Genomic DNA, 25063 nt, shown 5'->3' on the forward strand with positions numbered 1-25063 from the left:
CCCAAGGTGACACAGCCACCAAGTTGCAGAGCTATGTAGTTCCTTGAGTGGGATGGGTCAACATCTGTAGGCAGGGGAGTGGACGAGATAACCTCTCAGAAGCCCTCTAGCCAGTGTTACTGAGTTCATGGCCACATGCTAGGTACTGCCTTAAGAGATGGAGAGAACCCTGGGAGATGAGACTGTCCCAGCCTTCAACGAGACAGTAATGACAACTCCCGTCAGCTGAAACTGCATTCCCAAACTCAGATGCCTTTAGGAACCAAGCTGGTAACAGAAATGCATGAAGCAGGCATCAAGTGAGGCAGTAGGGAGTGGTGGGGACTGTGGCAAAGCTGCAGAACAATGCTCTGTCTAAAGGCAGCAGCTGCTTTCTCCTCATCCGTTATTGTTACGTGGGAATACAAGCCTAAGGTGAGCAGGGAAACCAGAACTCCACATTGGCAGGTAATCTGCTATTTACATACTGGCAACAAACTATGTTTTAAAAAACAGTAACTCTACAAGCCAAGTCAATATGCTGCGTATGGGCCACGGCTCAGAGTGAAGTGGTTGCCTCAGCCCCTCACTTGACGTGCTAATCTGACCCACTGGGTGGGCAGCCTGGTACTTGGGTAGAGGGAGGGACGCCGGGCAGGATGGGCTGTCACGGCACCCACCTCCGCTCACGCACGGGCCTCCTTAGGTACCTGGTCACCGAGGGCCAGATCTTCATCCTCTTCATCTTCACCTTCTTCGCCATGCTGGCCCTTGTCCTGCACCAGAAGCGCAAGCGCCTCTTCCTGGACAGCAACGGCCTCTTCCTCTTCTCCTCCTTTGCCCTCACCCTCCTGCTCGTGGCGCTCTGGGTCGCCTGGCTATGGAATGACCCAGTACTCAGGAAGAAGTACCCGGGCGTCATCTACGTCCCTGAGCCCTGGGCCTTCTACACCCTCCACGTCAGCAGCCGACACTGAGTCCGGAGGGGTATGTGCACCCCAGATCCTCGCCCAACCTCAGGCTGCACGGGGTGTCGAGCCACCTGACCGTGGGCAGCCAGAGGCCAGCCCTCCCCGCCATCCACCGGCCTGGTCTCTGGTCTCCCTCTGCCAGAAGCTCTCTCTCCCCCCCCACTCCAGGATCGTGGCACCCCTTCGTGTGAGGCTGACTGCAGGTTTCTGAGTGGCCGCCGAAGGCAGAGTTCTCACGCACTTGTACTGTTCCCTGAGCCGCTCACTAGGGGTGGGGACGTCGTGAGGCTCTTCAGTCAGCCTTGTCTCAGCCTCAGTCTCTGCCTGCCACCAGCAGGCCTGTTCCCAGGAAAGGGGCCCTCGTTCCCCATGGGACGCCCCCCCCGCCTCCCCCGAGGCACTGGGGCCTGGTCTCCTCCCTCGGCTGCGGGCCCTCGGCCTCATTTCCCAGCAGTGCCGGCCTGCGTGTGCGCAGGGGTCTTGGGGGCCTGCCTCGCCTCCCCCGGCCCCGCCTCCTCTGCTGTGCTCTCAGGGAGCCCTGTGCCTCAGAGCCTCCTTTCACCCTGCATGCAGTGGTCCCCCAGCCCCCGTCAGTCCCCGTCTGCTGGCAGCATCAGGGGTGAGAAGTGTGACTAAAGGCGGTGTGGAGCCCAGCCTGGCTGGCTGCTGCTGCTTCTTACTTTGGGAGTGAATTTGGGAGGCAGGAGGAGGGCGGTTCCTGGAGCAGGGGAGGGAGTGGCTGGTCTGGGGCCCAGGCAGGAGCCCTGGGCTGACCCCAAGGGCCCACTCAGCCCCGTGTGGCTGAGAGCAGGTGTTGCCACTGTCCGCTGGCCCTCCGTGCCACTTAGTAGGATCCTGCGGTTGGGGGTCACCTCAGGAGCAAGAAGGGCCTCCTCTAGGTCCCAGCTCTCTTCAGAGGAGTCTGGGGGGCGTTCACAGGGGTGGGGACCAGCATAGGGCATCTCCAGACCTGCCCCTCAGAGATGTCCCACTGAGCCTCCCAGCTGTGCTGCCAGCCCGTTCCAGGGGCTGAAGCAGAGAGGGTGCCCTTTGGGGGAAGGTGGCGGGCCTGGTTTGTGGGAGGTTGGCACTTAGCCTTGGGCAAGTTGTTTAATCCCTTGGGGCCTCAGCTCTTGATCTCTGCGGGTCTCAGCCTCACCACACAGCCACCGGGGGCTTTGGGCTACTGTTACTAGAAAACACAGGGGAGGGCCACGCTGAACAGGAGACGCCTCATTGTCGGCCATGTTGTGATGAGAGAAACGCCTTTGAGGAAAGCGGCTTTGTTTCTCAGGCTTGCTGCTGAGGCATGTTACAGCACGGTAACCCTCCTCACGCCCAGAGTGTGGACATAAAGACTGGAGTTTAGGATTCCCACTTTGCCTTTCCCAGGCACCTTTTAAAATAACCACTCAGCGTTTAAACCCATAAAAAGCTGGTGACCTCGACCCCTCCCGCTTTAGATAGGTACTTGGTACCCTGCTCTCTTCTCCCTCAGGATCTGGGACGGAGGATGGTCCTTCCCCTGGCTCATTGCGCCCCCTGGCGTCTGGGATCTGAAACAATAAATCTTGTGGCTCTACTTCCTTCGTGTGGATCTATTGAAACTGCCTTCAGTCAAAAGGACCCCATGGGTTTCATTTCCCCAGAGTGGGAGCTGGATGCCGAGGGAGCTGCCTGCTGCCCCTGCGTGGGTGGCTTGTGCCCCCTGACTCAGCAGGTCACAAGTCTGTACATCCTTAATCCATAAGCCAGCTGCGGCCTTTCAGCACACAAGGGCCCCCACCTGCCCAGCAACCTCGTTTGACCCCTTCCCTACCTCAAGGCCACTGTTAACTGCAAAGCCTGCTCCAGGCCTGTTCTCCATAGAAGGACTTAATGGATATCGTCTGAGCAGGCATAGGCCTGGTTATGTGGGGTCTGAAGCTTATACAATTTTGGGGGTGCTTGATAAGAAAACAGTTAAAAAAAAAACAGTGAATAAAAAATTAGGTATGAAAACAAGTGTTTAGAATGGAAAAGAAATCACAGCAAGTTATTGGAGCCTTGGAGAGTCATGTCCCTCTTGACCAAGATCTCTTTGGGCAATTTACTGAAAATGTTGCCCTAGAAATACTTCTTAATTGCACCCTGGCTTCCCTCCACCTAGAAAACTCTAGGCCAGTGGTTTTCAAAGTATGGTCCTGGCTGGCAGCATCTAGATGGCAGGAGAAAATGCAGATTCTTCCCCCCTTTCACCTGCTGAATCAGAAATTCTGGTGATGGGGCCCTTCAGGTGAACAAAATCTCAGCCCCCAAGTGGCATTGGAGGGGGTTTCTGTTTTGCGGCCTGAGTTGAAGTGTAGCCTACACACGACAAGGTAAAGCAGACACCTTGAGAATTTTTGTACAGTGAACTCAGGTAGCCACCACCCCGTGCAGGTGTTTTCAGTCATGAGAAACACCCCTTAGAGACACCTAGAAACACCTAAAAAAGGAGTTGGCCAGGGTGTCTCCGTTGGTGTGCCTTCGGGGACACAGCCCCAAACTCTAGCGCACACTCACCTAAACTCAAGGAAATGTCACGTGTATGGTCAGGCCTTCAAGATGGCTGTTCTCTTGCTCTCCGTACATCCCTAGCTCGACCAGGCCCTGCTTCGCTCCCATGACTATCTAATCCTCTTAATTGTAGGGCTTAATTAGTCCCTGGTCACTGATGAGCCCACGTGAAGTCAATTCCCCCTATAACTGGTAACCTCCTTCCCCCGCAGAGCAGCAAAGATGGCTGCCGAGTCCCGTCTGCCGCACACGGTGGGGTGTTGCTCCAGGATGTTGCTTCAAACGTGTAAGATCCCCTATCCAGCAAATCACTGATGTCTCTGTCACTGTCTCTGGGCTGTTCCTTTGGTCTCAAGGCTGGGCCACTCCAAGGCTTGCAGGCCTGCGGGAGTGCAGCCCAACAATTGGCGAACCAGCCGAGAAGCCGGGGAAACTCCCGGGCGCACCGAGATGTCGGGGAAGAAGGACGGGGAGTGGAACGTTGTGAGGAATCCGGGGGATGGCCATCCACTCGTGTGCGGGGCCCTGTGGTGTCTGTCCTTGATGAATGAGGGCCGCCAAGAGACTGGCGCATCCACAGAGCACCCTGAGGGTGCTGCAGAGATGTCGCTGCCGTTACTGTGGGGAGAAGGAAGCCAGACGGTGGAAGGGGTGGCCATGGCTGTGGGCTGGCTGCTGCTTTGGAGGCTGAGAAAGGCCACAGACACTGAGCAAGTGCCCAAGGCTCAGGTCAGGGGCCTACAGGTGGGGTGCCAGGCTGGCCCAAACCAAAACTGCCGGAACTTTAATGGGCAGATTGAGGGAACAAGACGGGGAGCAGACACTTAGCCCACCACGCCGCGTGGCTGAAGGGAAGGTAGCTTCCCCGACAGGGAGTCCAGATGGTTGGGGCCCATCCAGATGGGAACCCCAAGGCGTGGGACCCTACAGAGAGCACTGATGAAGAGCAAGAAGATTGGGACGAGGTCATCGAGCTCCCTGTCCCCCAGGCGCAGATGAAGAGCTCTTTTCTCCCCCAGAGCAGAGGCAGCAGACCATCAGGAGGGATGCCTCTCTCTCCCATCATAATGGTGATATTCTGTTAACCTCAGGGTCTGCTTCCCGTTTCAAAGGAGCAGCCCCCACGCTTGGAGCTCATTTGACAGCAGAGGGATGGCTGGAGAATGCAGACAGAAGGCAAAGACCTGGATGACCTGTCAAATACTTGGGTGTTATCTGGTCAGGTAAGCCCAAAGTGGCACTGTCAGCAGTTACTGGCAAAATGCAAGCACACCTGTGGCCCATCACCCCGAAACAATTACAGACCTGGCTAGGGCTGTTGGGCTGTTGGAGGCCTCTCATCCCGCATCTGGCCCAACCTTTTTGACCCTTGCTCAAGCCTGTAAAGAAGGGAGCTCAGTGGGAGAGGACCCCGGGGGAGGAAGATGCCTTCACCCAAGCCAAGGTGGCTGTTAAACAGATCCAGGGCTTTAGGGATATGAACTCAGGGACAGGCTTGTGAGTTGGACGTGGCCAGTTACCTGAAACGGTTTGGTTGGGGCCTGTGGTAACAGCGTAATCACAGGAGTGCCCTTGGGCTTCTGGTCCCACCTGTGGAAGGGGGTGGAATAACGATGCCGTGGGCTGGAACAACAGCTCTGGGCAATCGATGATGCTTCACAACAGGTGAAAGACATCTCAGGAGGCGCCCCAGTGACTGTACGTACTCAGGATCCCACAGCTGAGTGGCTAAAGGATACCTTCCAGAAGCCCAAGTCCGGGCACGCACAAGTCCGAACCATAACTAAGTGGCGTGTCTGTTGAAGGCAACATAGCCCTTGACCTACTGGCCCACCGAGTGCAGAGTTACACGCTGAGGCCTGGTTACCTACACCACGGAGGACCCCACCGGCCTGACGGAGACAGCTGATCCTCCTGAGATACCACCTTTAGTGGAAGAAGGCACAGGCTCCATCCCCTGGGAGGTTTCGTACACCGATGGGTTGGCCCGGGGTAATCAGTGCAGGTGGGCAGCAGTGGCCAGCCGGCCTGCAAGGGACAGCATCTGGATGGAGGCAGTGGATAGCCCAGGAGTGGATGGTGGCGGGGCGACCCTATGGGGAAAGGACCCCGATAGTGACCAAGGAACCCACTTTATGGGCCACGCAATTCAGGCATGGGCTGATAAAAATGACAGACACTGGCATCTCCCCCTGCGCTACGACGCCCCTGCTGCTAGGCTAAGCCGTGGGATGAATGGACCACTTAACCAGCTGGTGAAACTGGAAACCCGCTCTCTTGACACGTGGACCAGGACGCTAACTCCGCCCCTCCAAGCTATAACTGAACATCCCAGGAGCAGTCGACCCAGTGCCTGCAGCACGTTAACCCAGAAGCAACTAGGCAACACCATCCAAGTTCAACTGTTGACCACCGAAGGACCAGTACTGATCAGGACAATAACTTGTTTTCACCCTGGCCACCGGACCTATTCCTAGGGGAACCCAGTACAAAATGGCCTGGGACTGGCAGGTAGGACCCCGGCGTTCTGGGTTTGCTGCTTCATGGGGAATAGGATCAGAAAGGGACCTACAGGCTTCACCTGTCCTCCACTTGGCCCTGCCTGACACCATAAGGTCATTAATCCAGGCCCCTGTTGGAGAAAGCACCATTATATGAACGCCATGGTCTGTTATGCGCCCTCTCCAGTATTTGGCACTGGCTGTGGGGACTGAGGGTGGACAGACGGCGTGGGAGTGCCGGCGGAGATGCAGACCACAAGTAGGGGTGGTGTGATCTCAGAATGCTGTTACTGCTTGTATTTGGCTTCAGGGTCATGATCTTCCCCCGTCTTGTGCCTGTAAAGCATCTCTATATTTCGTGCCTAGCCTGAGCAGAGGGAATCTGTTTGGGAACTGGACAGCAGTGGTGGCCTCGCCATTGGTAAGTCTGACTGCTGGGTCTACAGCGAGATGGTATCGTCATCCTCCTCTGGACTTCCATGAAAAGTTGACCCGATAAGCGCCTGGCTGCAAAGTCTGCCCACCTCTTGGCCTCTTGATACTCCTTAGCAGCTGTTGGCTCTGTTGCCTTTGTGGTATTTGGTTGCAGTGCCCTCTGCATACCTGACCCCAGGGATATGGCGGAAGGGGGTCAGACCAAGATTGTAAGGGTCATATAGGGTGTGTAGGGGTTGAGTGTATGGTCAGGCCGTTCAAGATGTCTGTTCTCTTGCTCTCTGTACATCCCCAGCTCCACCAGGCCCTGCTTCACTCCCATGACCATCCAATCCTCTTAATCATAGGCCCTAATCAGTAACCACTACCTACCTATGTGCTTGCCCCTGCCCCAGCTGCTGGTTTGCCTGGTAACTGAGGAGCCCACCTGAAGCCAATTCCCCCTGTAACTGGTAGCCTCCTCCTCCCCTGGAGTAGTGAACACTGCTGCTGTGTCCTGCCTGCCACCTTCCATCCAGAGTGGGGAGTCGCTGCAGGATGTTGTTTTGGACACGTAAGATCCCCTGTCCAACAAATTGTCATCTCTGTCGCTGCCTCTGGGCTTTTCGGTCTCGAGGCTGGGCTACTACAAGGCCCAACAGTCATGTCTCCTCCAAGGGACCCTTTCCAGACACAGGGTGATTCCGAGTAAGCACTTGGCCAGGCCCTGCCGGCCTTCCCCACAGGCCTCTGCTCTGTGCTCCCCACCCTTCCAAGCCCCCACCTGACGTCCCGTCTCCTCTTCTCCCGTGAGGCTGTCAGTGAGAAGTTCCCCTCCTCTCCTGCCTCCCTCCAGTGTCTCCTCTACTCAGCCCAACCGGGAAGAGTGTGAATCCTCCAGCTGAAATTCTCTGGGTCTAGAAACGGGTGTGAATAGGTGACTCGGGAGACACGAAGTGGAGGAAAAGAGAACCTTCCACATGGAGGTGGTCAAGGGACAAAGGAGGGCCCCAGCTGTCCATGTGCCAATTACCAACGCATCCCTCTGCGCACGTGCAGCCCCTTTCTAGGACCCACTTGTCCCTGGTCCGGGAGCTCTCGTGCAGTGCACAACATGTGCAGCCGTATGTGTCGGTCCTGACAAAGTGGCTGGACCTTGGAGTCGGAGCCCACAGGCAGGACAGCCGTCAGCCGTGGACAAGGGATGTAACAGGTGTCTGGGAGAAGAACGGGGAGAACCCAGCTGTGCCCAGCACTGTATCTCCAGGGAACCAGCCCCCTCACTTCCTCGGTGGGTGTGGGGAGGGGTGGGGAGCAGCACAAACCACTGAGAAGTGGGGAGAGTCAGCAGCTTCTGCTGGAAGGGGTGGGGGCTGCGGTGGGGAGAGGAGGGAAAGGAAGAAAAGGGGGGAGACTTCCCGGCCGGGAAAGTCACTTAAGCGGCCTCCCTCTGAGCCCCTGGGCAGCCTGTGGTGTGGCCGGAGACTGCAACGCAGGCATCTACTGCATCCCCACCCCAAACCACACCCCCCCACACCAGAAGGAGGGGAGAGAACTGACACACATGCCGAGAACTGACGGTGCACCAGCCATTTGACCATCGACAGCCGTGTGACGAGGCCCGGCCAGGACACTGAGGCACAGAGCAGTGAAGTGACACGCCAAAGTCACTCAGCAGAGGGGCCTTAGAGCAACAGTGGCTGTGTCCCTTCTGCATAAGGCATCCCAAGGCTCTGGCAGTGGAGGCGGCTGTGCCGTCACGGTGGGGTTTCCTTCCACCTGCAAGGTGGTGTGTGATGAGCCTTAAGTAAGGCGGTGTGCAAAGTGCCCGACACCTAGGAGGAGCCTGTCAGCCCCCAGCTTAGTCCCCGGAGAGAGAGAGGAAAGACCCCCGGAGGCAGGGCCAGGGACCCCCTTTCTGTGTGTCACCCCTTCTTAGTGTCCACAGAGGGCTCCCAGGGAGAAACAGCAGCGTTTGTCCTCTGGCTACAGAGCTTCAGCCTCCTGATGCAAGACTGAGTGCTGGGGAAGCCCTCGTGCAGCCCCGGTCTCTCAGAATCCAACCTGCCACTAGCCCAGGCAGGCCGGGCATCAGCAGTGCACGGGAAGCTGGAATCTGACCCCTGGCGTTGGGCCTGGTCTCCATGGCAGCCGTGGATTTATAACCCGGGCCTCCACCCAGCTTGGCGGACTTTCGACTTGAAGCCGGGAGGAAGGGGAACAGGAAGGCGGTTCTGGGAGCAGCGAGCGCACGGGTGGCAACCGGAGGCCCCGCGATGGTGAGTGAGGGTCTGTGTGGCCCTGTCGAGCTGTCCTGGGCTGGGGTGGCCGGGGGGCTTTTGTGGAGTCCCTCCCTGACTGTTCTCCTCTCTCTGCTGCAGGCCAAGTTTCTTTCCCAGGACCAAATTAATGGTAGGTTTGGTTTGTTCTTTCATTAGCAACTCACAGCAAAATGTGGGTCTCGTTAGGCAATTTGCTCTGCTCATTTTTTGTTAGTGGGAGGGAAGGAGCTTGGTGGGAGAGCTGGGCCCACCCACAGGCAAGGGGCCGGCCACTGCAGGGAAGGGCTGGGTTGGAGGTGCAGGTGGGGGGCAAAGCTCGGAGGTAAGAGATATTGGTGTCACACCTGTCGGTGTGATTTACAAGAGGGAGTGATAGGAGAGGGAGCTCACTGGGTTTTCCCCCAGAACTTGATAGCTGGATTTGGGAAAGGAGAGGGAAAGGGAATGGACAGAGAGACACGGCTGTGGCTGAGGACCCAACCAAAGGAGGGGGCTTTGTAACTGGCTGAGAAAGAGAAAAGAGCCCAGGTTTGCACACTCAGGCAGGATGCTTCTACGCTCTGGGCCTCAGTCTCCCCATCTGTAAAGGGGGGAAGGTCAGCTTAGGTGGTCTCTGAGGTCCCTTCTGTCCTGACAGCAAGCCTAGTCTTGGTGTTTGGAGCACTTTGTTCTTGGAGTCCCCTGACCTGCTGGTCCCCAAGCAGGCTTCAGTTTCCCGCAGTGCATGGTTCTGTTTCCACAAGGCCAAGCCAACAGGGTTGGGTTACACAGAACTCAGGGGCCCAGACCTGGCTGGGGAGGCCCATCCGAGCTCAAGTAGGGAGATGAACTGAGAGTTACCTAGGCAGGGATTCCAGAGTTCTGTGTACCAGGAGCTTGGTCTATAAGGGAGAGTGGGTAGGTGGGTTGTAGGCACCCCCCTACAGACCCCTTGATATCCTTACCCCACGAGGGGGAACAGAGCAGGGACTCTTAAAACACAAGGGCCAGGGCGGGGGCCCCTCTTGCCCAGGTCTTGAGGCAAGACTTGAGGAGTCTCAGGGCTGGAGTCCAGCTGTCAGCCTCAGCCTCCCCCAACCAACACCTGGCTCTGAGGCTCACCCTCCCTCTGGGGCCTCTGAACCTCCCAGAAGGGAATAAGGTAAGTTCCCCTTCGTATGTTAATGTCTGACACAAAGAAAGTGACCACAAACGTTAATGAATGAAAGACTGGAGTGGGAAGACCAGGGACCTTGGAGGCAGTGGACCTGGGGTCCAGTCATCTCTGAGCCTCAGTTGTCTCATCTGTGAAGTGGGGCTAATGACACTGCCTCACTAGGCTGCTGTGAGAGACACAGCATATGTCAGCCATGTGCCTGACACTGGGCCTGGGTGTCACCCAGACGTACGCTGGGGCCAGCTTGCTCTTGCTAGTGTGAGCCAGATGGTACAGTTTTAAGAAATTTGTGAGCTGGTTGTTAAAATCAGCCATTATTAAATAATGGAAGATGAAAGAATGCTCCAATCCCTCCATCTGTATAAACATTTTAAAAAGATATCTCTTGGGGCTTCCCTGGTGGCGCAGTGGTTAAGAATCTGCCTGCCAATGCAGGGGACATGGGTTCGGACCCTGGTGCGGGAAGATCCCACATGCCGCGGAGCAACTAAGCCCATGCACCACAACTACTGAGCCTGTGCTCTAGAGCCTGTGAGCCACAACTACTGAAGCCCGCGTACCTAGAGCCCTTGCTCCACTGGAGAAGCCACCTTAATGAGAGGCTTGTGCACCACAACAAACAGTAGCCCCCACTCGCTGCAACTAGAGAAAGCCCGCGCGCAGCAACAAAGACCCAATGCAGCCTAAAATAAATTTATATATATATAAAAAAAATCTCTTGCAGTCAATAGTGCTGAAGATTTCAAAGATTTCAGTTTAATGAATATAATTTGCACAAAGGCCAAGAAGTAGTTTAATAGATCACTTATCAGATGTAATGATAGTATAGTCATTGGGAAAAGAGTAGCATTCATTGGCATGCAGCCTACCTCACTTAATGGTTAAATCAAAACTGTAGGTTGGCAATGGCTACAAGAGCTGTCAAAACTCACCGTGATAGTCAATTGGCTAGATGGAATTTATAATCGAGTATATTTTATGAGTTGTAAATTGTGTGCTGCACATCCTCAAGTCTATAAAACTTAAACTATGTACATATATCATCAGAGCCGGTTGTTACATTCCGAGCATACAACTGGTGTTATCCTAGGCCCTGGGGAGGATTATTTTTTGCCTTGGGGTATTTGTATTTTCAAAGGGAAAACCTAAAGGGGATTTTTAATTCAATTTATTTAACCCAATTTGTTCTTTTATTCAACAGTATGAGTCCTTTCTTTGTGCCAGCCCAAATCTAGGCATTAAAAATATAGCAGTGCACATAATAGCCCCAAATTCCTGTGCTCACAGGGTTCACCTTGCAGGGATGGCGGGCGGGCGGGGGACGACAACAGGAAAGTAGTAACATAAACAGGATGTTGGATGGCCGGCTGGCCTATCAGAAGGAGAGCCAGGCAGGGAGAGGAAGGAGGTATGGAGGTCTGGGGGGGGGGGGGGCGGGGCAGGGGGGGAGGAGAAGAGCCCTGTTGTTCCAGCGCAGAACTCCAAGTTCAGAGCCAGACTCCCAGGTATCTAAAGGTAGGAAGACAGAACACATATGTAACTGAGGAGGTGGGCCCCCATTTGACCCTAGCCCTGCTGATATCAGGGACCACGGGCCCCCGTGGTGCAGGGCATGGGGGCAGGGGGCAATGTTCCCCCCTGTAGAGCCTGGTGGATTCCAGGCCCTAAGAATGTGATGTCCCCACCTGGCCACTGTCGGAAGATGGTCAACTGTCATAGGATGAGGTCTCAGGAAGGCAGCGGGCCCACCCCTCGTGCAGAGAGACAGAAGACAAACCAGACAGAAGACAAGGTGGGTGGCCAAGAGCGGTCCCCAGGAGGGGGAAGGGGAGAGCTGAGTTTAAGCCCTGCACACATGGTGGCCCTCTCTCTTCCCCCATCCCCACTGGCACTGGGCCTTCTTGGAGGAAATTAGGTTTTGCAGGAACCAAAGGTGGGGTTAGGCCAGGCTCTGGCCCTGCTTCCCCTGGGCCACTCCAGCCCCTGCCACCAGGTCCTGTTGGTGGTCTGCCCCTCCGAAGCTCAGGCTCTGCAAAGTTCTGAAAGGGTGGAAAGTTCCCATTCAACCTCTCCACAGGCACAAAAGCAGCTAATTGTCTCTAAACCCCACTGCCTGGCCTGCCTTTGGTTAGCAACCTCCCTGAAATCCTCCTGCCAGGAGAGGCCTTAAGGAGGGACCATGAAAGGGCCCTAGGCCTGGGCTTCCTTTTGCTCTCTCTCCTGCTCTGCTGCCCTCTGGTGGCTTCTGCCCGGGCGTGGAGATCCAGTGTGGTCTCCGGGGCAGAGCAGGCTGCCCACTGTGAGTCTTCTGCTGCTCCAGCCTTCCGCCCCACCTGCACCATGGGAACAACGAAGGTACCACCCCCACAGGGTCACAGTGAGGATTACACAAGGGCCTGGGGGGCAAGTGCTAGTAGCGGGAGCTTCGGTTGCTGGTTTTGTTATCAGCTCAGGAGCCACTGGTCTAGGCCTCTGAGGAACCAGCTGGGTGTGGGAAGCAGGAGAGAGCAGGGTGCTGAGGACAGCACAGGGCCCTGCACGTTCCCAAGCGGGGCTCAAGCCAGGAGCTCTTCCCTGTGGGCCCCAGGGACTGGACGAGAGGGGAGTTTTGACCAATTCTGATGAGAGCCCTACCCACAGCCCGTGGTCAGAACCTCTATGAGGGGCCCCTGATCTTCCCAAGCTCACGGCTGGCCTCACTGTGCCTCCAGGGCTTGGGGGTCAGGGGAGATGCAGGTGGGGGTCGGTTCTGCTGGGCCTGGGGGGGCTGTGGATCTGGAGGCTACTTGGCCCCCAGCAGGGTAGAGAGGGTTTCGGGAGAGCAGCAGCAGAGCCTGGGACGACTTCCTGGCAGCGCCTCTTGAAGTCTTGAAGGGGGCCAGGGCCTGTGTCAGAGTTCAGCAGCCTGGAGGCCAGCGGCTGGAGCAGTAGGCTCAGAAGTGCCCACAGTTGTGATTATTGTCATCACATATGAGAGCCTCTCTGCCAGGCCTGCCCAGAGGGGATTTCTGGTCCTTCCCAGAAAGGAGGACCCGTAGCCCCGAGGCATTATTGGCCCTGTTTCCCACATAAGCTGTCTTTGCCAAGGTCCCCTGGGAGTCTGGTGCCCTGCTGTGAGCTCCTGGTCTCCCTGGGCTGGCCCTGGAGGGTGAGAGAGCTTTCCTCTGGTTTTAGTCGACTGAGGAAGGGAGCAGGGAGGGTGAGAGGGAGGAGGCAGAAGGGAAGTCAGGAGAGGGAGGGGAGAGGGTTGGCAGATGAAACAGGACACCTAGTTAAATGTAAATTTCAGATAAACAACAAATATCTTTATAAGTATGTCCCATGCAAAACTTGGGATCGACTTAAACAATGAATACATTTTTTTAGAATATCGGAAGTTCGGTTTACCCTGGCAGCCCTGTCTTTTTCTTTGCTGTCTGGCCACTCTAGGAGGGAAAGAGGAGAGGGGAGCAGGCAAAAGGGAGGGGAGGGGCAGAAAGAGGGGGGAGAGGACAGAGAGGCGGGGTGGAGGGTGAAAGGCGGCTCCTGATTCTCCTTTCTGGGCTTTGGCAGAGTACAAGGAATGCTTCTCCCTGTACGACAAGCAGCAGCGGGGGAAGATGAAAGCCACTGACCTCCTGATGGTGATGAGGTGCCTGGGGGCCAGCCCGACGCCGGGGGAGGTGCAGCGGCACCTGCAGACTCACGGGATAGGTGAGTTGGCTGGGCCGGGTCAGTTGCCAGGGAAGGAGGAGTCTGGGCTGAGGGTGGGCCCTGAGCCCCACAGCTGTGGTCCTGGGGAGGGCCCGGCAAGCAGGTGCAGATGATGGGGTGTAAACAGCTCAGAAGTTTGAGGGGTAGGTTGCAGCTGGAGCTACTGGCTGGGTGCTGTGTATCACTCGGGCTTCCTTGAATCCTCACAGCAACCGGTGACACCCCCATCCCAGAGGACCAAGGGATCTAGGCATTCCCACAAGGTTATCATCACACACCTGCAGCCCAGACAGTGCTAAGTGATCCCAAAGTTGTTTTGATAGAACAATGTCCCTTAACTATTTGTCATGTGCTTAGCTCAACAACCCAATGAAGGAGGGCACTATCCTAATCCGGGTTTTACAGACAAAGATCAAGATTCAGAGCCCATTAGGTAACTTCCCCAAGTGCTTACGCCAATGGTGGAATCAGGCTTGGAACCCAATTCTGATCTCCAAATGGTTCTCTGGTGATGCGATTATGGGATTTTCATTCTCCTTGTTTCCTCTGTTTTTGACAATGGAAACATATGGGACTTTTCATAACCAAAAACAAGTTTTTTTTGGTTGTTGCTGGGTTTTTATTTTTTAAAGAAAAAGAGGGAGGGATGTCAGAGGCCAGGATGGCTGTTTGCATTGGTGGCTGGACACTCAGGAAGGAGAGAAGGGCGGCCTGGAAAGAACACTTGCTCAAGAGCCCATCTGGACCTCAGTTTCTTCATCTCTCAGATGGGTTCCCACCATCTGCTAGCGTTAACCTGAGGTCCCATCCGAGGGTGCCTGAAGTAGCACTGGGAGCCCGTCCTGAGGCCAGCCTGGGCCTGGGGGTGGGCCTCTGAAGGCCTCAAGCCCAGTGATGGGGCGCTTAGCAACTGAGATCTGCTGCTTCCATCTCCGAACGGGTGGTGGTTTCCTTTGGTTTCTGTCTCCTGCAAACAGGAAGCTGTGGTCAGAGGCAGTTCTGACTTCCTGCAGTTGTAGCCCAGCCAGGGCCTGGGCTGAGGTCCCCAGGCATGCCTGGAGGAAGGGTGTGGGCTGGAGGGACTGGGGTGGAAGCTGCAGTGAGGGAAGTAGTGAGGCTGCAGTGAGGTGAACAGCCTGGTGGGACAGAGGCTTGAGGCCCCAGGTGGGGGTCATCTATCTTTGTAAATGTGTTACAGTGGCTGCCAAAAGGGGGGATAGACATGTTGGTGCACTTCCCTCCAGTTCAGGGCAGGAGAGAAGCATCCAGAAGGGGATAGAGGAGGCAGTGCTTCATCCTAGTCCTGCCACTGCTCTGAGGTGACTCTTCGCTCTGAGCTTCTGTCTCCTTAGTGGGCAAAATGCGATAACCAGTCACTAAGGGGTTGTTGGGAGGATTAAATGAGGCATATCCATGGTGGGAACTCAGCAGGACAGGCTGCATCCTCTTCCCCATGACCACTGCCTCCATCATGGTGCTTCCTGAGTTAGGTGGCCCTTGAGCTGGCCATGAAGGCAGGAACCCAGCTGCCTTCCTCAAGAGAAGCCTTTTCCTCCTTGCTCACTCCGCTGTGTTTGGGGGTTTCCTAGACAGAAATGGAGAGCTGGATTTCTCTACTTTCCTGACCATTATGCACATGCAAATAAAACAAGAGGACCCAGAGAAGGAAATTCTTTTGGCCATGTTGATGGCGGACAAGGAGAAGAAAGGCTACATCATGGCGTCTGAACTGCGGTCAAAACTCATGAAACTGGGAGAGAAGCTCACCCATAAAGAAGGTAGGAAATGGCCTGGGTCCCTCTTTCCCAACAGCACGAGGTGATTAAGGGGTTGGGGGAAGGACACAAAAGCCCAATCCATGCCACCTGGGTTATGCAGGCATTGCATTTGGTGGATGCCCCGGAAGGTTGTAACTAGATGTTGAGCTTAGTGAACTCTGGATTGGATCCCAGAAAAGAACTAGGGACGCTGTGGGTGGCAGGAGAAATTAGCCAGGGCGAAGGGACGGCTTGGGGAAACCCAGTTATGATCTACTTGGGCATCACACTGTGTTCTAAACTTTCACTGTGGGCCTTCATTTAGTGATTATGACAGCTCTGGGAGCACTAGTGTCCCCCTCATACTGATTAAACAGGTGCAGTGAGTGGCTTGTGAGTAACAGAGCTGGGAGCTACATGCAGGTCTATTAGACACTTGGACCCCCGCCCCCCAGCCCCTCTCAGGCTCTTTCCTCTCACCACAGCTGTCTTCTGAAGCTGCGACTGCTGCCAAGTTTCTAAATTGAGATGTTACTTTGCTCCCTTTCCCCACGACTCAGCCAGCTCTAAGAGCTTTTCCAGAAGGGGTGTCCGTGGTGGTCTTTGACTCCTACCTTCCCTGCCTTCCTACCTCAGAGAGGATGAGAGGCTTGGGTCTTCTAGGAAAGCCTGATGTCCATGGTAAGGGTGACTCCAATGTTGGGCCCTTTGCAGGTGTTCTCCCAGTCTGCCTGGTGGGCCCCTCGGTCCAGCCATGGCAGCCATGCCAGGTCGCTACCAGAGTCCACACCCACCAACCCCAGAGGCTGGGATTTCTAGTTAGGCCGCTGGGCCACTGCCTATGATTGAGGCAGGAGGAAAAAGGCTTCAGTAGTGATGGGCCTTTAGCCTTTGGTTAAATCACAACAAACAGACTTGAATCCTAGCTCCCCCTCATTCTGGGGGACCTCAGGTGAGTTTCTTAACCTCTCTCACCCTCCTCAGTTTCCTCGTTGGGAAATGAGGTTACAACAGACAATCCCTCAGGTCCCTCCAAGAGCTAACATTCTATAAAGCAGTCTGCTGAGATTTTATCTGCAGTCACAAAGGCACAGCGCAAAGCATGTAAAAATAGCTCTACAGAAGGCAGATGGAGCTTCCCCCGCTTTTTCAGGCCGGGAGCTATCACGATCTCGTCTTTCATTGTGTCTGTTTTAATGCGAACAGGGAAACACGGGCTCTCCTTCCCTCCCCGGTTCTGAGGACACTGCATGGGCTTTTATGTACCAAGTGGAGTGTTTGTTAGCAGAGGGCCAGCAGGGGCCTTATTCTTACGGTTAATGATCTCTAAAGCAATACCATGGCCCCCAAACTCAAACATATCTCTCATTTGTTTAACCAGTAAAGAAACATTTCAAAGAAACTGACAATGTCACCCAGACAGAGACTGATGTCCCTTCCTCTGGCTGTGGGAGAAGGAAAGATGATACTAGAAGTAAGACTCCCTTACCCTCAGTGATTGAAAGAAAAAGCTTCAGTTTTACTACAGAAGCATCCTTGGAGCTGCTGAGATGGCTGGGAGGGAGGCCTCCTTTGCGACCTGGTTCTTTGTGGGTTCACAGGGAACCGCCGTTCTACCCAGAAGGCATCATCAGACTCCAGCTGCCCCTCTTCTGGACAGTTGGAGGCTGCAGTGGTTGGTGTTAGACCTGTCCATTGGGACGGTTTTAACCAAGTGGTTGGTGGGTAGAAGCATCTCTATGAAATAAGATAAATTACAGTCTCAACATTCTGAAAATACTCAGAAGTGCTATCAGCTTAAGCACAGAGCACAGTAATTACATTTTTGGAGGAGGATGGTTAAGCAGGAAGTCACAGGATATTTTCTAACAACTACCCAGGATTATGTTGGGGATGCCTGGGGCTGGGGAAGTTAACACAGAGCAGTGATAGTTTTGTAAGAGGGTGAGGATGGTCCTGAGAAGCCACCGTGGAAAAGTGTAAGCTGAAATGGCTCTTTTTGTCAACTGCTGGGAGAAGCTAGCATTTTGTCCCAGGGATCCAGAACCAGTAAAGGTTGGGGTTTTGGTTTTGTTTTTTCTTTTTTTGAGCAACATTAGAGAACAGTGGCAGTTTTTTTGTAGGCTTTGAGCTTAGACACAGTTGAATATATTTTCTCTTACAGTACCCCACCCCCGAAACGCACACTTTTTAAAAGAGGTGATGGTGGCAGGTACCACTCGTCACCGAGCCCCCTTGGGGTGGGGTGGGTGTCAAGTTGGAAGGCAGACTGGCAGGTCAGGGGCAGGCCAAAGACTGCGCTGGGGGGCCTGGGATGGAGCTACAGAGGGTGTCTGTTCTGCAGGGGGCTGAGACGGTGGGCTGTAGAAGGTAAGATTCATGCCAAAGCTTTCTGGAAATACTGGCCCAGGGGCCAGACATTTTCTGAAGGGGAAAAAAAAAGCACAAGATGGTTTCAGTGACTGAATCCTTACCAGTACACCCCTACCCTGGCCCCTGCAGAAAGCCTGATGAACTCAAAATTGGATACATGGTCTCCAAGGGGTAGGGGGTGGGTTGTCCTGTTCCCTCCACTGGTTTATTTCCTCATCTACGGGAATAGTCAATCAGACGCTCAGGGAAGACCTCCAGGGAGTCCCAACCCCCAACTGGATGTCCTATAACGTAACACTAAAGCAAACTGAAAAATTAATGTGATTTATTGCAGTGGATGATCTTTTCAGGGAAGCAGATATTGAACCTCATGGCAAAGTGAAGTATGACGAATTTATCCGCAAGATCACCATTCCTGTGCAGGACTACTGAATGAGGAGAAGGCAAGAGAGCCTCCCCTGGGCCGGAAAACTCAGACCGATGAATCTTTAAAAAGAAAAGCGTTCCTTTCACTTGTGGGAGATGGCAAACACAGCAAGATGACATACCTGACCACAGCAGCGGGTAACTTAGCAAGGAAACGAAACGATTTCAGCTACAGTATTAGCATGTCTTTAATAAAAGACTTTTACTGATTTTAATAACTAACTACCATCAGTCTCGCCCTTTATATCATGGAAAGAGCCTATGGTTTAGAGTTGGGCCAGGGTTCCAGTCCTGACTCTGCCACTTCTGAGTCAGGTGATTTTGGGCAAATCATTTCACCCCTCAAAGCCTTAGGATCCTCACTGAGGTTGGATTCCTACTTCTTACCTCATGGAGCCTGTTGAGAATGGTCTTCAAAGGGCCTTTGCAAATTGTAGAGCACAGTGTAATCCTAGGTTGCCATGGTCGTGCTTCTCCTAAAAAGGGCAATTTACCGAAAGACTAATATTCTGTATTTGGGTGCTAGAATCATCTTCCGCATTTCCAAGATAAAGCTAGCTGAGAAACAGCAACAAACAGAGAGCTCAAACTATGGCAACAGTTCTTGCAGCACCACAGGGTCACATACAAATTCTCATTCCCAGTGCATACTAATGTAGTTCAGGATATTCATTCATAAACAGGATAAAAAACAGGTTTAAAACAAGGCAGCATCAGCTAAACCCTGGGAAGAGTGATCCGACTACACCCCAAACCAAAGGAAACCAGATGTGACGAGTTGCATTCACTGAGGCCTTGCAGAGCTTGAGAAGACCTGTTATGATGCTTCTGTCAGAATTTTGAGCTCCTCCCTGACCCATTATCAGAGAGGTTCATGGGACTGGGATGGTCTGCTCAAGTGGGCCAAACTGATGATGGCTTCAAGCCATTTCCTCAGGACTAATGGAAAGTAATAAGGGGATGGAACAGGCCACAGCCATGACCCAGAGAGAGAGCCCTGGAAAACAATAGTAGGGGTACTGGTCCTGCCGGGAGCTTTTCCAGCACAAGTGGCTTTTTAAGTTAGTTATGTAGCCAGGAGGTGCCAGGCTGGTGCTGCCTGTGCACTCATCAACGGTGTGGATCCATCGCTAGCGCCAGCACAGCCCTAAAACGGGCTGGAGTCACACACCAGCATGCTGAGGGCGGAGCGGGGCAGAACTCTTAACTACAGAGATTTTCATCCTTATATGTATCAAAACTGGGATCTCTGGGCTGTGGCTTTTTCTAATTGTGCCTTAGTGGCTAAAGCAAAAGAAAACCAAATTAAGAGGGAGGTGCGTCTCTGGGGAGGTTTACACAGAACGCAAATCTAAGGGCCAGGAACAAGGTAAACTTCAGGGGACAAAACAGTCACAGTCTTAGTGCAGCTATCTCACGATGCTGCATGGCCTCAGACCAAATGGAGGTCCTGAGAAAGGAGAGCCGCTTTCATTTCCCCAACAGTGTAACTGCCAATGAAGTGAGTAGGAATTCCTAGGAGCTGCGTGGGGGCAGGCAGTATATGGGCCCCAAAACACCAAGTAGGTGACCTTGTGATCGTCAGGCTGGGGATCTTAGGCTCACTCGGTACAGGGGCAGATCCAGGTTTTGTGGGGTCTGAGGGTTATACGATTCGGCAGCCTTCTTTAAGAATATTACAGTAGAAATATAGAATTACTAGGGCTGCTCCTGGGACCCTGGAAGAGACCAGAGCAAGTGAGGGGCCCTGGTGCTTAAACTTCATTACCTTCATGGTAAATCCATCTGAGGGCTGGTTAGATGTTGGCACCCATGTTGAACTGCTATATTTCACTTTCAGGCAAGGCTCAAGGGTCCTAGTGCGCCACATTTCTTTTTAACTCATCATGGACATGAGGAAGTTAGTCCTGCACAGCCACTCTGGAATACCAAGGATTAGACAGTAGATACCTGTGATTTAGATGGGACAGGAAAAGGAAGTTCTGGGCTATAACAATAAACGAGGGTACGTTCCCTCAAAGCTTTGTCTTTATATGCCACTGAATGGTAACCGTTTGGTTTCAAAGCAAGTTTTATGAATCTCATTTGCCTAACAGGAACCTGAAGTAGACCTTGCCAAAAACATAAGTGGTGTGTAACAGCCTTGAGAACCTGGGGCTTGTGTCCACTGACTCAGTGTTCCTCATTAAGGGTGTTCAGTGGGTAGGATTCCAAGATCCTGGGATGTGCTCTGATTTAAACTTCTACCCCAGGAAAGGCTCTGACACTACCCCATGCCTGGGTTTCATGCTCATTCCTGAAATTCCTGTTGGTTTACCTAGCACCAAGTATTGTTTGCAAAGAAAAGGCCACGGTGCTCTTAACAATCAAATTGCAGATTAAACAGATTTAAAACTAAATGGATGCTGTGGTTCATTACAAAGCTAGCCATATTTCAGTAAGAAAGGGGAATGATAGCTGTATATTCATTACTTACCTCAAAGCATGTTGCAAGAGAATGAGTTACTTGTCATGCTTTGAAATCTCTGGATCAGAGGGGCTCTGGAAGCACAAAGCATCGTCACTTTTTCTCATAGGGATTGTCCCCTTGTATACGCAGCAGTGTATTTTACAGAAGACAAATTAACTGAAGGCTTTTCTTTTATTACATCTAAAGAGCTCTACATAAACAGGTAACATTCAATAGGTAAACAATTTTTTTTCCAATGCATGTAATAAATATTTTCACTTGGTACTTTTATACAAACTGACATTGGTCTACTATACATTTTTAAAAGCCATTTTACTGGTTTGGCATGCGGTATGGAAATTCTAAGAGAGAAAGTTTTAAGGCAATGAATCACAGATTTAAGTTCATGGAATTTATGGTAACTTTTATATCTGTTTATATACATTTTTCCCCTTTGTTAATTAAACAATTAACAGCAGCACACTCTGGGACCACCAGCTATTCTCCCTCCCTCTTTCTGAAATCTAAGCTTTGTATTTTCTTTTAATTAAAAAACAGAATTCAACATGTATTGATAAAACAAAACTCTTACTAAAATAATTTCAAATGTGCTTTAAAGTCCTAAAGATCTTGAAGTGTTTTGTGTGTTTAAAATTGGAGCTGTTTAAAAACAATGTTTTTTCCACAATTAGTAATTTAAAATTGGGATGTATTTTCATTCAGTTTCAGACATTTGACTCAAAGGAAAATCTGCCAAGAAATCACATTTCTCAGAAGCTTAAGTGTATCTTTTCTAAGTCAGTAATAATAGAGAACTGTGATAATGTCTACATTAATAGAAGTAGAAAATTTTTAATGCTCAAAATAAATTAGTCAACCAAGCGTGGCATGGTTAAGGTCCAGATACTTTTAAAAACGTGTTCAATAATGCCCACAAAATATTTAAAAGCCACTTCAACCCTGCTAGTCAAACAGCTATTATACTAAAGATGTGTGTGTGTGCATATGCACACACACACACACCCACAGTACTATACAGACACACAAACATATGCGCACCTATTATGAGTGACCAAGGCAAGGGGATGGTGGTAACGTGACTAAAAATTCTGAGAGTCATTAGTCCACAGACAGCATGTCAATATTAGCATGGGTGGGGGAGTGACAGTGGGCTAGGGAAAAAAGAAATAACTGTGCTTTAAAAACAAACAAAAACTTAGAAGATAAAGATGCAGTGCATGACTCCACTAATAATTACTATGGACCATAAAAAGTCTGATTGACTAATAGCGGCCATGAGACCAACAGAGTAATAGTTACTACTACTGCAACATTTTAGAAAGTTAACAACTGAAGGGAACAAACTCCGTAAGAGTGGAATGAACTAAAATAAAAAGACAAACTGAATGGTTAGTTTCTCCCGCGGAGACACGACCAAAGCCACTAGACAGACATTTATTTCTCCCTGTTACCTGTTCTTCCCTTCGGTTGGTATAACGCAGGACCCTGAGAGAAAATAACCCTCTCCAAAACTGGGCTGAAGAAAGTAGAGGGACGGTTTTTCAACTGGATCATTCAAAGAGTCTGTTATTCAGCATCATACACAAAGTTATTGATCAGAATTCTGAGACCACTAACAACAACAAATAAAGAAAAACAAAACTATTCATTTTATCTTAGGTAGCTGAATTAACAGAAACGTTTCCTATTACAATATGAAAGAAGCAACTCCCTACAATTTAAGTAATTTCTATCCCATCTGAATTTAGACACAAATTATAATACTATTAGATATTAGCCTAAGTTAACATGGCAATGAGAGTTCTAAAGTGTGTACTCACATAACACCAGATTCATTTAAAAACTTAACTATTTCCTGTTTTAACTGACAATGAATTTTTTTTATTGCAAATTGTTTAGTGACTATAACTCAGCCATGTATGTGTGGAATACACATGCGTAGGGGAAGACTATATAACTCAGTTGTCACTCACACACTTGTCTATAAATACATATATACACACACACATATACATATCAATACCAACCTGTTTTTCAAAATTCAAGTCAACAATTTGGTGGCAGAGAGATACTGTAAAAACAGGTATGTTTAGATGCCACACAGTCATGTGAACCATTAATTTCATCAGACAACTGAAGATACAGCCATCTTGAACTCTTAACTGGATTAAAGTAGGTCAATTTGTTACCACTGCAAGGTTTAAAATGACAATTTTATACACAAAGGTGGTCCTTCATCAACTCTGAGAACAACTCTGAGAACATTAACAGTTGTGATATAAAAATCCAGTCTGGAAAATTGGTAATCGTTATGCCCCTTCTTTATCTTTTCTGCTAAACCTTTCAATCAGATAAACAATATTTTCAACACCTTCAGATATTACCTGAAAAACTGACCTTCTCTGACGAGGATTTTGGAATACAAGTAGAACCACTTTTTCCTTCCCTCCAACCCTCACTCATTTCCTGAAAAACAGTTTTCAATATATTTACATTTCCATTATTAATAAGAGTAGATCAGACTGATCCATGAATTCTTAAAAAGATTTGACTTTCCTATGTCATGCTTGTCTTTAAAAGATGAAGAAAAATATAAAACAAACAAGATAACTAGGCTAAAAAAATAAGTACACTCAGAACCAGAGAGTGAAAATGACTAAGGATCAAGCCCATTTTGAATTTCAACTGTTTATCAGATGATAGATTTCTACAGACTGACATATGGTGCACTGTATTTTCCGAAGAGAATTTACTTTTAAGGATAATTGACTGTCTTTTTTGAGGTGATGTAGCCTTACCTCTGTCAGCTGCACAGGACATCCAACAGGGCTTTCTAAGCTATTTTTACTTCCTACTTTGGTATGAAGATCTCACATGAAAACTTGTTACCCTGTGGCCAAAAAAGCAGGTGTTCACAGACTTGGTTTAAATACATAATACTGGCAATCCAAATTTAAAATAAAGAACTAGACTAAAGTGTATTATTCACAGGTCAGCTAAGCCTACTCCTTACCCAGATAGCTCTACTCCAATCTCTGAAACATATTCTCAGGGGGTATCTAGCAAATAAGAGACAATATGTGATGGAGAACATGCAATTGGGACAGTTGATAAAGATGCTCATATGAGAGTTCAAGACCTTCAAAGCACTTTTAAAGAAGCAGGCAACTGATTTATCAACTGAATGCAAACTCGGGAGAAGGAACAGTAACGACACAAAAATATACACAGACACATACACACCCACAAGCTATGTCCTGAAAATACATAGGGAATGCAGAGGAACAGATGAGATTTATAACTTAAGGCTGGATAAAATATGCACACACACAAACAGAATCCAAGTCTGTCATTTTTAGAAAATGGAAATTAAAACTATCCCCCCCAGCCCCTCCCCACAACAAAGAAAAGCCCACAATTTAAAACTTCATACATGCAATTCCTTTTCTGTTATTGCAAATAAAATAATGCCATTGAAGTAAAATAAAACCAAATAGGACAAATGATGAAAAAAAAATCTTCAGAATCCAGAAAGAATGAACTGAAGGTGGTTTGTGGGTACTTGTTTTTTTTCTTTTTTTTTTCTTTTCTTTCCTTTTTTTTGTTTTTTACAAGTGTTTTTTCAGACAGGCAGTCTTAGATTTATATACAAAAGTAAAACTGAAAATATAGTTTTGTTCTCTGTACATTTCTTTTAATTTTTTCCCTAAAAAAAAGGAAAAAAACACGCTTGTGTACTTTTCTAAACAGAATAAGGTAAAACATAGCACAAAGTTCTCTTCTTTCTACCAAGTTCATTTAATCTGGGGTAGGGATGGGAGCAGCAGGGGCAAGGGAATCAGTCCAATGAAATAATGTCTGGTATGATGCCGAAGATGGATGCTGTGTCCGTGCTGCTCCTATTTGCGACAGTGTGGCTATGGCTCTCCCTTAGGCTGTTGGAGGATACGAGGCTGCTGTTACTGCCACTGCTGCTTCCATTGGTGGCTGGCAGAGAAGTACTGCCTCCTGCACTTAACTGATCAAGAAACATCTGTGAGGAGGTATATGGAAAAAACCGAGACGAGTGTAAGAGGTCTTGATCATCTGAAACCGCTGCTGCTGCAGCGGCAAGCAGGGAGGTGTTATAATGCTAGGGAGGGGAAACAAAACACAGGAAATAAAGTTAATTATACTTATAAATTAATAAACTTTCTTCTCAGCAGAACAAAGTCCTAAATTTAATATATTCTGAGTACCTGGTGTTTCTGAAATATTTAGTAAAACATTTTGCAAAATCAAATGGTCTTATGTAATGATCACATCATTGACCTTTTAATTTTTATTGGCACATCACTGATCTTAAGAGACATTTTTGTAGCTGAAACTGGGGGGGGGTTGTGGGAGGGAATAAAAATATTATTTTTTTGCTTTAATTTGTATTGCAAGCAATTTTCATAATGCTATTTCCAAAGAGGCATATACTCAGAAGCAGCAGGAAACAGAAGAGTCCACTTTCTTTAT

General features: G+C 50.4%; 3 protein-coding genes across 18 annotated transcripts in view; 2 read left to right on the forward strand and 1 right to left on the reverse strand.

Annotated features, from left to right (window-relative positions):
- CLN6 (CLN6 transmembrane ER protein) overlaps positions 1-21150 on the forward strand; it is a 68563-nt gene extending 47413 nt beyond the window's left edge. For 4 of the 9 annotated variants that reach the window (XM_070044885.1, XM_060294071.1, XM_060294072.1 and 1 more), the window contains 5 exons: positions 686-8682; positions 8785-8815; positions 13394-13534; positions 15124-15312; positions 17999-21150. In XM_070044885.1, coding sequence (XP_069900986.1) covers positions 686-956 — 271 coding nt within the window. In that variant the 3' untranslated portion in view covers positions 957-8682; positions 8785-8815; positions 13394-13534; positions 15124-15312; positions 17999-21150. The remainder of the gene's footprint in view (positions 1-685; positions 8683-8784; positions 8816-13393; positions 13535-15123; positions 15313-17998) is intronic. The other 5 variants (XM_060294070.1, XM_060294066.2, XM_060294067.2 and 2 more) reach the window with 5 other exon arrangements.
- On the forward strand, positions 8548-21150 carry CALML4 (calmodulin like 4). Its single transcript, XM_070044886.1, is given in 5 exon segments — positions 8548-8682; positions 8785-8815; positions 13394-13534; positions 15124-15312; positions 17999-21150. Coding segments are annotated over 5 exon segments (594 nt in total). The 3' UTR covers positions 18097-21150.
- Positions 20644-25063, reverse strand: part of PIAS1 (protein inhibitor of activated STAT 1) — a 302740-nt gene continuing 298320 nt past the window's right edge. For 4 of the 8 annotated variants that reach the window (XM_060294063.2, XM_060294064.2, XM_030875140.3 and 1 more), the window contains one exon: positions 20650-24692. In XM_060294063.2, the coding sequence (XP_060150046.1) occupies positions 24399-24692 (294 nt within the window). In that variant the 3' untranslated portion in view covers positions 20650-24398. Of the gene's footprint in view, positions 24693-25063 lie in introns of all 8 variants that reach the window. The other 4 variants (XM_060294059.2, XM_060294058.2, XM_060294060.2 and 1 more) reach the window with 2 other exon arrangements.

The sequence above is a fragment of the Globicephala melas genome, chromosome 2 (genome assembly GCF_963455315.2).
Source record: "Globicephala melas chromosome 2, mGloMel1.2, whole genome shotgun sequence".
Classification (NCBI taxonomy): Eukaryota; Metazoa; Chordata; class Mammalia; order Artiodactyla; family Delphinidae; genus Globicephala; species Globicephala melas.